Source organism: Myotis davidii, unplaced genomic scaffold (assembly GCF_000327345.1).
Source record: "Myotis davidii unplaced genomic scaffold, ASM32734v1 scaffold390, whole genome shotgun sequence".
Taxonomy (NCBI): Eukaryota; Metazoa; Chordata; class Mammalia; order Chiroptera; family Vespertilionidae; genus Myotis; species Myotis davidii.
The window spans coordinates 22370-37396 of NW_006282748.1; the positions used below are offsets into that span (position 1 = coordinate 22370).

The 15027-nt window shown below is 37.9% G+C and overlaps 1 protein-coding gene and 1 pseudogene across 1 annotated transcript in view; one reads left to right on the plus strand and one right to left on the minus strand.

Annotated features, from left to right (window-relative positions):
- The window catches only part of STK3 (serine/threonine kinase 3), a 207968-nt gene that overhangs the window by 5030 nt on the left and 187911 nt on the right, over positions 1-15027 (plus strand). The window contains exons 2-3 of the mRNA XM_006753196.1: positions 6796-6876; positions 9929-10057. Of these exons, the coding sequence (XP_006753259.1) occupies positions 6796-6876; positions 9929-10057 (210 nt within the window). The remainder of the gene's footprint in view (positions 1-6795; positions 6877-9928; positions 10058-15027) is intronic.
- On the minus strand, positions 11976-14589 carry LOC102758695 (annotated as a pseudogene).

The window sequence follows — 15027 nt, forward strand, 5'->3', positions numbered from 1 at the left end:
AACTTTCATCACCTTTGAACATGTCCCTTCTCATACTTTTTATGACTTTACTACTATAATTACATTTTTGTTCCCTAATTCTGGAATCTTTAAAATCTGTTTTAAGTGTTCATTTTGTCTCAGCCTTCCAACTCAGGCCTTGCCTATATAATGAAACTGATTTTAGGTTGCAGGTTATCAGTTATTGCTTGGAAAGATCAGAAACCTTTTCTCTGAACTTGTCTCCCTCATATCTCTGTTTTGCTGGGGTCCAACCCCAGCAGGTCCAGGGGTCCCCAAAGGTGTGGACGGAGTCGGTGAAGAAGGAATGACACAGAGGCAGCGTTCAGATGATCATCATAGCCGGGTTCTCTTGTCAGGGTCTCCAGCCAGGTTCTGTAGCCAGTTCTCCAGCCAAGTTCTGTCTACGATCTCCAGCTAGGTTCTCCAGCCAGGTTCGGTCGCCAGGTTCTGTCTAGGTTCTCTTGCCCTGTTCTCTCGCGAAGTTCTGTCTCTAGGTTCTGTGTGGGTTCTGTCTTCTAAGTTCTGTGTTCTAAGTTCTGTCTTCTAAGTTCTGTGTAAGTTCTGTCTCACCTTTCTCGGAGAGGTGACCTTGGTTAAAACACATAGTGCCAAGAAGGTGAGCAAATATATTAAGAACAGTATGCCATATACGCCAGGTCCCTTGAAACAGCAAGGGTGGACCGGCTCCCAGCACTGTTTCTTGAAGCTTTCTCTTTCTCATTTTTCTGTTGCTTCTGTTTTTCTATCTTAGATGCTCTTCTTCCCAATTCATAATTGGTAAGACATTATGTTTTCTCTTTCTCCTCGTTTTTTTTTTTTTTAATGTGGTTATTTCTTTGTTGAGTTTATCCACGGCTTCAACTTTGATTGAAATGACCCACAAATACACACTTTTGGAATCTTTGTACTCAGCCTTATTCAGTATCCACTAAATAACATTTGATTACTTTGGTATCTGCTCAAAGGCAGTATGTTAAAAATGGAATCTTGACCTTCCATCTTCCGTATACTAATTAGTGGTGCCACTATTTTTCCAGTTTGCATTTGGTGTGTGTCTTCCTTCTGCTTTGTTTCCTATATTAGTTACTCTGTTACTTAGGTCCTTTAAGGCCACAAAGACGAGAGGTACACAGATCCCTTCAGTAATAGAATTTTATTGTGGGGTACTCAAGAAGTGTGCATGCGATGGCATGGGAAATGCCTTAAGTCAGCTGCTAGTGCCCTTTGAGCTTCAGTGTCTCTTATATAAGCCTACCTCAAAGATATTGCAGGTTCGGGTCCAGACCACCACAATAGAGTGGGTATTGCAATGCAGCGATTTGTATCCTTTTTGCTGGTGAAGTATCTTGCCTTCACTTTGTAAAAAACACACCTTGAAGTGTATCTAGTAGATTGCTTGTCTCCCTTTTGTTTAGTTATATTCCTGGAGTTTTGCTGTTTTTTGTTTGTTTGTTTTTTCATTTGGGACATGTTTGTCTTCTCATTTTGGCAGCCCAGCCCCCCTGTATTTGTTTCTATGTATTAGAACTGCTACGTCTCTGGGCTTGGTAGAGTGGCCTTATGAAGTAGGTGTCCAGTAGGGTCCAGTGGCACAGCTTCCCCGATCACCTGAGCTGGGCACTTCAGGTGTGGCCCTGCCCCCTCCCCCAAAACCCTGTGTGGGTTGTTGCTCTCCTACCATGGAGAAACAGCTGTGCAGGGGCCAACCCCTCAGAGCAGGATGTACTTCAGCAGGGTTCTGGTGCCTTCTGAGTCTGCCCCTTGAATGTGTCCCTGGTGGAGGAGATTTGGTGTGCTTTGACATGGACTGAAACTGTCTACTGGTGTGTGCTGGTTCTGGGATCTTCTGGGAGGTGCTGGCCAAGGTCAGCTGCAATTTGTGCCCATCCCAGGGCCACCCAGCATGAGCTACAAAGCAATCTGCAGGTGGCTGTTACTTGTACTGGGCTTGGAGGTGCCCAGGAGAGACCAAGCTATGAACCAAGGCTGGCCGCCACTAGTGCTGGGCCTGGGGCCACGTAGTGAGAAGTATGGGGCATGCCAAGGCCAAAAATAAGGACGTAATGTGGGGTTAATAGCATATATAGAAGTAAAACACAGGACAAAACAGCACAAAGGAATTGTGAGACCTCTAAATTTATCCCCCAACCCGCCACCCCAAGATTTTTTTGGCTCTTGAGATTCCACATCAATTTCAGGATTTTTCCTCCTATTCTGCAAAAAAATAAAAATAAATGTCATTGGGATGTTGATAAAGATTGCATTGAATCTGTATGTTGCTTTGAGTAGTATGAACATTTAAATAACATTGTCTTCCAACCAATCCATGAGCGCAGGATATTTTTCCACTTATTTTTATCTTCTTTGGTTTCTTTTTAAGCAGTGTTTATAGTTTTAGTATATGTCTTTCATTTCCTTGGTTAAATTTTTATCCCAAAGTACTTTATCCTTTCTTTATACCATAATGAATGGGATTTATTTTTTAAATTTCAATTTAGTATTGGTCATTGTAAATGTATACAAGTGCAGCTGATTTTTGTATATTGATTTTGTATCTTGCAACTTTGCTGAAATTTATGTTACAACAGTTTTTTTTTCCGGGAATTTTTATTGTTTTCTACAGATGAAATCATGTTATCTGTGAACAGAGATAATTTTACTTTTTTACATTTCTTCTTTGTCTTTTATTTTTGTTACTTGTCTTAATGCTTTCGAGTATGTACTATGTTGAATAGTAGTGGGTATCCTTTCCTTGTTTCCGATCTTAGAGGAAAAGCTTTCAGTCTTTTACCATTATGTATGTTGTGAGCTTTTCATTATATTGAGGTAATTTCCTTCTATTTCTAGTTTGTTGAGTATTTTTATCATGGAAGGGTGTGGGCCTTTGTCAAATGCTTTTTCTGCATCACTTGAGATAACTATGTGGTTAATGATTGATTTTCATGTGTTGAACCAGTCTTACATTCCAGGTATAGATTTCATTTGGTCACAGTGTATAATCCTTTTAATGTGCTATTGAATTTTGTTTGCTAGCATTATATTGAGGATTTTTTGCATCAGTGTTTATTAAGGATATTGGTCTATATTTTTTATGTTGTGGTTTTGATAGCAAAGTAATGCTGCAATTTGTGCCCTTACAGAATGAGTTTAGAGATGTTTCCTCCTCTTCAATTCTTTGGGAGAGTTTGAGGGATATTGTTGTTAATTCTTCCTTTAAATGTTAAGTAGAATTCTCCATTAATGCCATTTAATATTAGGCTTTTCTTTGTTGAGAGATTTTTGATTACTCCTTAAATCTCTTCACTGGTTATGGGTCTGTTCAGATTTTTTATTTCTTCACTGTTCAGTCTTAGCAGTCTCTATGTTTCTAAGAATTTATCCATTTCTTTTAGGTTACCTGATTTGTTTGTGTATAATTATTCATAGTACTCTCGTATAATCATTTTTATTTCTGTGACATCAGTTTTAATATCTCCTCTTTCATTCTAGTTTTAGTTAGTTGACTATTCTTTTTTTCTTAGTGTAGCTAAGGGTTTGTCAATTTGGTTGGTCCTCTAAGAAAGCCAACTTGTCGTTTCCTGTTTTAGTCTGTTTGGGCTGCTATAATAAAATACCACAGATTGGGTGTAAACAATAGAAATTTATTTCTCACAGTTCTGGAATCTTAGAAGTCTAAGATTAAGGTGTCAGGATGGTCACATTCAGATGAAAGCCCTCTTCCTGGTTCATAGCTGACAATTCTAAGTGTTTTTCTGGAGCCAATTTTATTTAGGGCTCTACTCCATGACTTAAGCACCCTCCACATCCCTAATATCATAATCTTTGGGGGTTTGGATTTCAATATACATAGTTTGGGAGGATACAGATATTCATAACATAGCAGGTTTGTTGATATTTTTCTATTGTTTTTCTAGTCTACTTTATGTATTTGTGCCTAATCTTTATTATTTCTTTCCTCTGTTAATGTTGGGTTTAGTTTGTTTTTCTAGTCTCTTGAGGTGTGAAGTTAGATTGTTGCCTTATTATCTTTACTTTTTAAATGTAAGGTTTTACTGCTCTAAACTTACCTCTTACTACTGCTTTTGCTACATCCCATATGTTTTGATATATTGTGCTTTCATTTTCATTTGTGTCCATGTATTTTCTTAATTGCCTTGTGATTTCTTTTTTGTCCTCTGGTTGTTTAAGAGCATATTATATAATTTCCACATATTTGTGTCTCTCAGCTTTTGTTGGTGGGAAGGATTCTCAGCCTTGTGTGATCTCTGGGAGGAGCTGTTTCAGAGTTCCCTGGTCATTGTTTTCCCTTAGGAAATTGATTTTGCTGAACTTTGTAGAGTGTTTTTTTGTAAGCATGTGTAGATTGGCGTTAGTCAAGGAAACTCCTGGGTTGCTGGACCTCTTTGCATAGCTCTCTTCTTGAAGGTATTTAGTAATACAAATTTATTTTCCTTGCCACTCCACAATCCCACCTCTTGTTTCTTCAACTTAGCAAAAATGCTGGGCTCCATTTGGATTCCTTTTTCCCTGTGCTTCAGTCTGCCCAAACTTGTTGATCCTAAAGCCCTGATGATAATGAGGCTGATCTCTTGCCCTTTTCTCGGGGATCTTAGTTCTGAAATGCCTTATATCTAATGTCTGAAAATAGTTGTTTCCTATATTTGTTGAGTTTCCTAGTTGTTTACAACAGACAGATAATTCTGGATCCTGTTACTTTTTTTGTGTTCAGAAGTGGAAATTCTGTAATTGACACTTTTGAATTTTTTTTGTTTGAACTTTCAAAAGCTTTGAACATGGTCAAGCACTACCTTCTTGTCCTACATGACCTCATTTCTTAAATATTGATGTTTTTCTAGGAGCTGTTTCCTTCCTGACCCTGATTTCTTTTTAGACATTTTCTTGATGATTTTATCCCTTCTCATGTCTTCAGGCCTCATCTATTTTCTGATGGTACAAAAAATGATATTTTCAACTCAGATCTCTGTTGGGTTTCAAATATACTCTTGCTTGCTGGAAATCTACATTTGGAAGAGTTGATTTAAACCCATAATATTCCCCCTCCAAACTGTTTTCTACTGGTGTTCTTAGCTTAACTGACATTAAACCAAAGGCTTAAGAGATGTCTCAACTCCTCTCTTTACCTCATCACCCCATATTTAACCCAAACCACTGCCCGTTGATTATGCCTCTTTAATATCTTGAATAGCTTATCAATTCTTACTATTAGGATTATATTCTGTGTATCCATATATCGATATATTGATTAAGCTTCTAACTAGTTTCCCTTTTCTACTGTTGCTCACTGCATGTCCTTCTTCTGCATTACAGGGGAAGTGATCATTTTAAAATAGAGTTCCTTAACATGGTTTACAAGGCTTTTTTTTTTTTTTTAACCTGACTCTGCTTCTTCTACATGCTCATCATTTTTACCTGATTGATGTTGAGTTATTTCTGGTTCTTCATACATGAAGCTTCATTCATACTGCATTATGTTTGGTTTGTCAAACATACTGTGCATAATCTCTCTGATCTCTTTGTTTCCAGATACCTGCACATGCCATCTGTGTGGATGATGTTTTTAAAAAAGTAAAAACAAAACAAAAGAAAAAAAACAAAAAGACATTTCAGTATGGCAAACAGTCAAATAGATCATAAAACTAAAAAGTCATAAGTGAAATCAAAATACAAGTGACATTTTTATTATCCTTTCTGTATAAAAGCTAGATTAAAAAAATATAACCAAAAACCCAGTAGAAAAATGAGCAAAGAACATGACTAGATGGTTTAGTTTCATGACTATATTAGAAGATGCTCACCTTCACCCATAATAAGAGAAATGCAAATTAAGTCTACTCTGAGTTACAAGTTTTCACCTAACATTGCCTAAAATCCAAATATTTGGTTAAATACTCTTGGTGAAACTGTGGGAAAAGAAAATTTCTCATATATTACTTATAGGAGAATAAATTGGTACAAGTACCCTGGAGGGCAATTTGCTAATATCATAGTAGATAAAAATAATATAATGTAATCTATAATTTTAATAATTACCACATTATATTGTAACTTACATACTATATATAATTACATATAATAGGTATTATAGTGATTTTGTTAATTACATACACATTATTACATATATATTATGACATGATTATACTTATATATACTTATTTATTAATACATATACTTCCATATTTGTGTGTGTATATGTGTGTGTGTTTGCATAATCTCTTGACCTCAGTTTCATTTCTGGGAATTTATCCTATAGAATACTAATATATATGTGAATTGATTTATGCATAAGCTTATTTATCACAGTGTTGTTTATAATAGCAAAAGGGAACCAGAGTGTTCATAAATAAGGAATTGGCGAGTAAGAGATGCTATATCTTTGCAATAAAGTAGGATGTAGATATAGGGAAAAAAAGAATGAGGGTGCTTTCTACATACTTTTTAGAGATCTTCAATGTGAGTTACGTGTTGTTAAGTGAAAACAGCAAGGTGCACAACAGTATGGATAAAAAAGAACGTGTGTAAAATGCTGTGTTGAAAATGGGGAGAAATAAAAACATATGCGTTTTGTATAAAAGTTTCACAAGAAGCTAAGTAAAAGTGGTTATTCTTTGAGATGTTTCTGGACAGAGAAGAACAGGGGTTGGAAGGAGACTACTTATTGTATACCTTTTTATATTTGAGTTTTGAACCATCTGAATGTATTGCCTTTTTAAAATAAAATTAAAAGTTTTATTGAAGATCTTAAGTATTTTCTTCTTGTCTTTTTGTCACCAGTAAGCTGAAAAAGCTGAGTGAAGACAGTTTGACTAAGCAGCCTGAAGAAGTTTTTGATGTATTAGAGAAACTTGGGGAAGGGTAAGTACAAAAAGTATGAAAATATCATTTACTTTTGTATGTGTGTGTGTTTGCACAGTCTCTTGACTTCACAGTTTCATTTGTAAACAATTATAAAGATGCTATGTAATATTAATTTTTCTATTTGCTTGAATAGGATAGTAATAGTATGGAAGGAATATACCTCAGCGTAATAAAGGCCATATATGACAAACCCACAGTTAACATCATATCAGTGAAAAGCTGACAGTTTTTCTTCTAAGACCAGGACTAAGACATGTATGGCCATTCTGGCTACTTTCATTCAATATAGTACTGGAAGTCCTAGACAGAGCAGTTAGGCAAGAAAAAAGAAATACAAAGCATCCAGATCAGAAAGGAAGAAGTAAAATTGTCTTTATTCACAGATGACATAATATTAAATAGAGATTCCACAAAACAACTGTTAGAATTAATAAGTGAATTTAGTAAAGTTGCCGGATACAAATTAATATACAAAAAGTTGCCCTAACTGGTTTGGCTCAGTGAATAGAGCGTCAGCCTGTGGACTGAAGGGTCCCGGGTTTGATTCCGGTCAAGGGCACATACCTTGGTTGTGGGCACATCCCCAGTGGGGGTTGTGCAGGAGGAAGCTGATCGATGTTTTTCTCTCGTCGGTGTTTCTAATTCTCTATCCCTCTCCCTTCCTCTCTGTAAAAATCAATAAAATATATTTAAAAAACAACAACAACAACAACAAAAAGTTGCATTTTTATAATAACAGCTATCAGAAAGAGAAATTAAGAAAACAATACCATTTACAATTGCATCGCAAAGAATAAAATAACTAGAAATTAATTTAATCAAGATGGTGAAAAATCTGCACATTGAAAACATTGATGGCCAAAACCGGTTTGGCTCAGTGGATAGAGCGTCAGCCTGCGGACTGAGAGGTCCCAGGTTTGGTTCCGGTCAAGGGCATGTACCTGAGTTGCGGGCACATCCCCAGTGGGCAGTGTGCAGGGGGCAGCTAATCGATGTTTCTCTCTCATCGATGTTTCTAACTCTCTATCTCTCTCCCTTCCTCTCTGTAAAAAATCAATAAAAACATATTTAAAAAAATGTTAAAAAAAAGAAAACATTGATGAAAAAAGTTAAGAACACACAGATAAATGGGAAAATATTCTGTGTTCATTGATTGAGAGAATTAATGTTAAAATGTCCATTCTACACAAAGCAATCTAGATTCAGTACAATCTCTATCAATATTCCAATGGCATTTTTTACAGAAATAGAACAAAGAATTCTAAAATTTAGATGGAACTATAAAAGATTACTAAAAGTTGAAGTGATCTTGGAAAAAAAGAACAGAGTCGGAGGCATCATGTGCTTTCATTTCAAATTATATTATAAAGCTATAGTAATCAAAACAGTATGACATTGGTATAAGAACAGACACATAGAATAGAGAGCCCAGAAATAAACCCATGCATGTGTAGCCAGTTAATTTATGACAGAGAAGCCAAGAATATACAACCAGGAAAGGATAGTCTCTTTAATAAATGATGTTTAGAAAACCAGACAGCTACATGGAAAAGACTGATACTGGACCCCTATTTTGCACCATACACAAAAATTAACTCAAAATGGATTAAAGACTTGAATGTAAGATCTGAAACGACAAAACTCCTAGAAGAAAAGAGGAGGTAAATAAGCTTCTTGACATCTGTCTCGGCAATGAACTTTTGGATTTGCTACCAAAATACAAAGACAACAAGAGGAAAAATAAACAAGTAGGACTTTATTCTAAGCAGCTCTGCATAGCAAAGGAAACCATCAATAAAATGAAAAGTCAACTAGTGGAATGGGAGAAAATATTTGTAAGTTGGCTATAATAAAAAGGAAATCTTGCCTTTTGTTACAGCATGGAAGGATCTGGAAATTATGCTAAGTGAAATAAGCCAGTCAGAGAAAGACAAATACCATATGATTTTATTTATATGTGGAATTTAATGAACAAGATAAACTTAAGAACAAAACAGAAACAGACTCATAGATACAGAGAACAGACTGACAGCTATGAGTATGTGGTCTTCTTCTTGAGGAGATGATAGTTAAAGGAGCATTTGAGGATGCTTAGGAGGGAACATATTCCCTGCTTCTCTAACTTTGGTATCATGTAGTCCCCAACTGAGGGGTTCAGTTGCTCTTAAGCAGTCTGAACAGGCATGGAACTTTTTTATTTTGGGGATAATTTTGCTTTAGGTGAGATTAACCTTTGCTCCTAACATGAGACTTTGGCGGTTTTTATTCTGTATTTCATTCTTTTTCTTTTTAAAAATAGTTTGCTGATTTTTAGAGAGAGAGGAAGGAGAGGGATAGAGATAAACATTGATGTGAAAGTGCAATATTGATTGGCTATTTTCTGCATACCACCTACCTTAAAAATAGAGCCTGCAACCCTGGCATGTGCCCTTGACTGGGAATCAAACCAGCAACCTTTTGGTACATGGGACAGCACCCAACCAACTGAGCCACACTGGCCAGGGCCACATTTCATTTTTTTTGGTTTTGTTTTGTTAATCCTTACCTGAGAATATTTTTTTCCATTGCTTTTTTAGAGATAGTGAAAGGGAGGGAATGAGGGGGTGGGCGTGAGGAGTGAAGGGTGGGGAGCAAACCTGCAACCCACTTATGTGCCCTTGGCTGGAAATCAAACCTGAGACCCTGTGGTGCATGGGCCAACACTCTAACCACTGAGAAACACAGGCCAGGGCTATTTATTATTTTAGTTTCCATTTTTATCTTCTTAATGCTGCATTTATTTGAGTTGATAAGCTGTAAGTCTATTTCATTCATAAGAAAAACAATAAATCTTTATATATTAACTTGATGTTTTTAAGAGATTTTAAGTCAATAATTGAAGCATTAAAGCTAAAGTGTAACTATAACTAGCTTTTCTTACTTGTTTGATTTGTCATCATTAAATCATGCTTTAAACTAGGAAAGACTACATTCACAAACTGTAGACTCTTTTTCTCTAATAGTTATGATGTTTGAAAGGAAAAAAAATAAATGTCTTGGTTTCTTTTAGGTCTTATGGAAGTGTATTTAAAGCAATACATAAGGAATCTGGTCAAGTTGTGGCAATTAAACAAGTACCTGTTGAGTCAGATCTTCAAGAAATAATCAAAGAAATTTCCATAATGCAGCAATGTGACAGGTATGAAGACCTTTAATTTTTTTGTTTTCCTTCATTTTGATGATTTTTGCTAATAATGTATAATAAAACTAGAGGCCCGGTGCACGAAAATCGTGCACTCGGTGGGCGGGGTGGGGGGTGTCCCCTCCACACAGCCTGCACCCTCTTGCAGTCCGGGAGCCCTCGAGAGATGTCCGACTGACAGCTTAGGCATGCTCCCCCTGGAACATCCTTAGTGCTGCCTTGGAGGCAGAAGAGGCTCCTGCCACTGCTGCTGCACTTGCCAGCTGTGAGCCTGGCTTCTGGCTGAGCAGTGCTCCCCCTGTGGGAGCGCACTGACCATCGGGGGCAGCTCCTGTGTTGAGTGTTTTCCCTCTGGTGGTCAGTGCACATCATAGCACCTGGTCATTCTGCTGTTAAGTTGATTTGCATATTAGCCTTTTATTAATATAGGATGTGTTGTTTGGTCATCTGTTTAGTTTTCTGACTTCCCATTGGAAATGAGACTAAAATTCTTGTCTTTAGGACTTACAGCTCTTAAACAGAAATTATGTTATAAAGCAACAGGTGGTAGTAGAAAATACTCAGTTTTCCCATTTTCAGGGTGAATTTATGGGTGAAAATTATTTTTTTATGTTAAGGGGGGTCATTTAACAGCCTTTTTTATATTACCCTTTTTGCTAATTAAAAACAGTCTTATGTAACTCTAATTCATTCAACAAACATTTGCTGAGCATCCCCAGTGGACCAGGTACTGTGCCAGGATCTAGGACAGCGGTTCTAAACCTGTGGGTCGTGACCCCTTTGGTGGTTGAATGACCCTTTCACAGGGGTCGCTTAAGACCATCCTGCATATCAGATATTTACATTACTATTCATAACAGTAGCAACATTACAGTTATGAAGTAGCAACGAAAATAATTTTATGGTTGGGTCACACGAGGAACTGTATTGAAAGGGCTAGAAGGTTGAGAACCACTGATCTAGGAATACCAAGAGAACTAAGACACTTTTTCTTTTTGAGGAGCTGGCTAGTAATCTAGTTGAGAAGACACATAGTTAAAATAAATAGCTATAATAAAGCTGATTCACTATACCAACTGGTGCAGGAGGTGATGTGAGAACAAGGAGGCAGGGCACTTACCTTAGCCAGGAGTCAGAAGTCTGGGATGCTGAGGAAGAGTTAACCTGGTGAAGAAACGCAGGGATGCGAGAGAGTGTAGAGAATTACAGGTAGGAAAAAAACAGCTCACTGGTATGTGCTATTCTGACAAGGTTTGAATTATTGGAATGGAAAGTATGAAACTGAGATTTGTGTGATCTGTGTTTGTAAGTAAATGGAGCTGATCATGAAGGGGCTTAGTACGCCTATTAAAGAACCTGAGAATGCCAAGTGTATAAATGATGACTGTATTTAGCCTGTAGTTACTTAATCAAGTAATAAAATTTATTATTTTCCCTTTACAAAAGGTCTAAAGGTAGGGCCGGTATAGCAGCAACAGTGTAATAACTGTCTTAGGCTTCTTTTCTTATACTGTGCCATTCTCAGCATGCGGTCTTTGCTTGCATGCTTATTGTCTCATGGTTATAAGAGGGCTGCTCCAGCTCCAGCCTTATGTCTGTATACCAAGCAGGAGGGAGAAGGGAAGAAGCAGGAAAGGGCTTTCCCAGAACCCCGTAGCTAATGTTTTATTCATTAGAATTGGCACACAGTGACTTAGAACCAGTGACTTAGGGGAGTCTGGACACAGTGTCACCCCTGGTCAAAACAGGGTGCTTATTAGTAAGAGACCTATGGAAAACTTTCTCTTCCAATCGTATATAAGATCCTTGTAAGTTCTTCGGCTCATGAAGTGACTGAATAATGTTAGAGGAACATTGTTGCTGGGGTGTGTTTAATTTTGCTTTTCTTTATTGTATGTTATATATTTAGATTATGTTACATATTTTCCATTAAGGCTGTGTAACAGGAAATTCAAGTGGTTATAGAAAAATAATACATTCCCCAGTCCTTAGTCCCTAGATCAAAAAATACAATTACAAAATTTCCCCAGAATTTCTATTTGGTACTGGATAAGAATGTTGTTTCCACAATTTGATATAGAAAAGGAAAGATTGAACATAGCATAATGCCAGGTCCATCAGGGGCTTAATACTTGGGTATTTTGCTATTTTTTTGAGGGGGGCACCTAAATATACATGATTAATTTCTAACACATCAAGTTTATCCTGACAAATTTTCAAAATACAGTAATAAAGTACATATTTGATAGATAATACAACATCTTTAGTAACTGTGTACTTTTGTTTAAATGTGGAATGTATAGAAAATCTGTTGTGAATAAGGATGCAATTTATCAACTTGAAAAACAGGAAACAAAAAAATAAAACCAAAAGCTCTTGAGGTATTTTCTTTTTTTTAAATTTTTTTTTAAAATATATTTTATTGATTTTCCACAGAGAGGAAGGGAGAGAGATAGAGAGCCAGAAACATCGATGAGAGAGAAGCATCGATCAGCTGCCTCCTGCACACTCCCCACTGGGGATGTGCCCGCAACCCAGGTACATGCCCTTGACCGGAATCGAACCCGGGACCCCTCAGTCCGCAGGCTGACGCTCTATCCACTGAGCCAAACCGGTTTCGGCGAGGTATTTTCTTTTTAAACTTTCAAGTCTGTGATGGGAAGCTGGAGAAAGCACGCTAACTTGAGACCCACGGATGACTTCTGAGAAAGACTTGGTGGCTTAGAAGCAGGAGGAGGAGTTGGAGATTACAGAAAGCTGTGGAGTAAAATAGTTACCCAAGGAACTAAGTCCTGAGTTTGAGGGACGTTTGATGGGTGGAGATCAGTGCTTTACTCCCTTTCCCAGTACTGAAGACTGAATTGACACGGTCTCAGTCTGTTTCCTTTCCCTGGAGAGAGCTGACTCAAGCTGGCTGAGCCACTGGAGCTGTGCAACATCTTGATTGGATACTTGGCTTCATCCTGGACCAATCCCTGGAACTGATTGACTGTCCTCTCAGCATCAGTCTTTGATCCAATAATGAACCAATTTGAATGATCAACTGTGGAAGAGTAGGATGGAGATATCTTGAAGTCACCTTCATTATCTTCTTTACATGGCTGAATTTTACCATAGTAAAGTGGATCACCAGGTGACTGCAAAATGGTCAGCTTTGTTTTCTGATACTGATTGCCAGATTCACACTTAAATACATAATCATCTTTTACATCATGGTCTGTCCAGACTGTTGGTTGTAAGTCATCAAATTTAATTTCCACTTAAGCATGTATGGCCAAATAACAGGGACTCCATTTCCACATATCTACACTATTTCCTGGTTTAGGAATTTTGAGGTCATCATGCTGATCTGCTTGTCTTGCTTTTTCCCCCTAAGAAATCAGGTTATTTTAGTTGAGGAGTAGGTGGACAATGAGACAGGTCCTGATGTCATTTCAGAGAGGACGTGGAATACCTTTGAAACACTGTTTCATAGGGCAGGTCTTCATCTTTTGCTTGTTATAGAGCAGTCTATTTGCAGTGCACGTTATGGCTATAGAAGGACCAGGACACAGTGGTTCAGCTATAGTGAGGTTCAGTGGCCTCTCAAGCAAAAGTTTGTCTTCCTGGGTTCACTTATGGTTACCACTTGTTATTAAATGTACACCACAGATTAAAGTAAGCATTGTTGAATGTAGGAGAATGTGCCTGTTTTGGTAACCTAGAGATTTCACATTGCTGGACTGTCTGTAGTCACGTATTTCTGCTGTGACGCATCCACAATGAAGATACTAACATGAGATCAACCAAGATAGGAGGTAATTCTCCTGCATCCAAGTATTCTAGCAATTTTCCTTCTTCAGAGGCAGTCAAATAGTCTCAGATTCTGATCCATTTTCCCCCCTGAGCCAAAGAATATCCCTAATTTCGTGGGTATAGGTTGACCACTAAACATGACAATGTCTCTTGCATAAGAAGCTTCTCTAAAGAGTTCACATTTCTTCTTACTAGTAATTTCTGTTTAACTTCAGGCTTCTTTTCACATTCTTATTTTTTATTTATTGACTAGAGACCTGGTGCATGAATTTGTGCGCAGGTGGGGTCTGGCTGGCCTGGTTCGGGGGAGGGGACACGGGAGGTTGCCTGGCTGGCCCCGCCCCCAATTGGGGTGGGGGGCCGATTGGGGGCAGGGCCGACTGGGGGAATGGGCCAACGGGGGATGGGGCCTCGGGCAGTTGGCCGGCTGGCCCCACCCCCTGGTTGAACTCCCAGTTGAACTCCCAGTCGAACTCTCGGTTGAGGGGACAATTTACATATTAGCCTTTTATTATCTAGGAGGATATTTTTAGAGAGAGAGGAAGGGGCAGAGAGACACAGAGAGAAAAAGAAACACTAATTTGTTGTTTCACTTAATTACACATTCATTGGTTGATACTTGTATGTGCCCTGACCAGGGATAAAACCTGCAACCTTGGCATATTGGGATGATGCTCTAACCTACTGAGCTACCCAGTCAGGGCACATTCTTCAATATAAATTTTTTTAAATACAGATTCCCCCCCCCCTCACTTGATAGATATTTTCTTCTTTTTTTTATCGCCACTTATCACAAATACAGAAAATAAAAAAAATATGCTGTTACAATCTCTTGCATGCACTACCATAACCTTCTAAGTGGTCTACCTGTGTCCATATTTGCTTTCCTACGAATTCTAGCTTTGAAACAGCAGAGAAATCTTTAAACTTCTTCGATCTTATCTTGCATAACTAGTAAAGCCCAATCTCCTTTCCTTGGTTTTGAAGTCCTTCATTGTTCTGCTCCTGCTTCCATCTGCAACTCCATTGTGTTCTACCCGACTCTTCACTCACATTATTCTAGGCAAACTGGTTTTGATTCCTGAAAATGACTTGCTCTTTCTCTCCTCAGGGCTTTTACACAGTTTTTGGCTCCTGAATGCTCTTCATCTGGCTAACTTCTGTTCAACCTT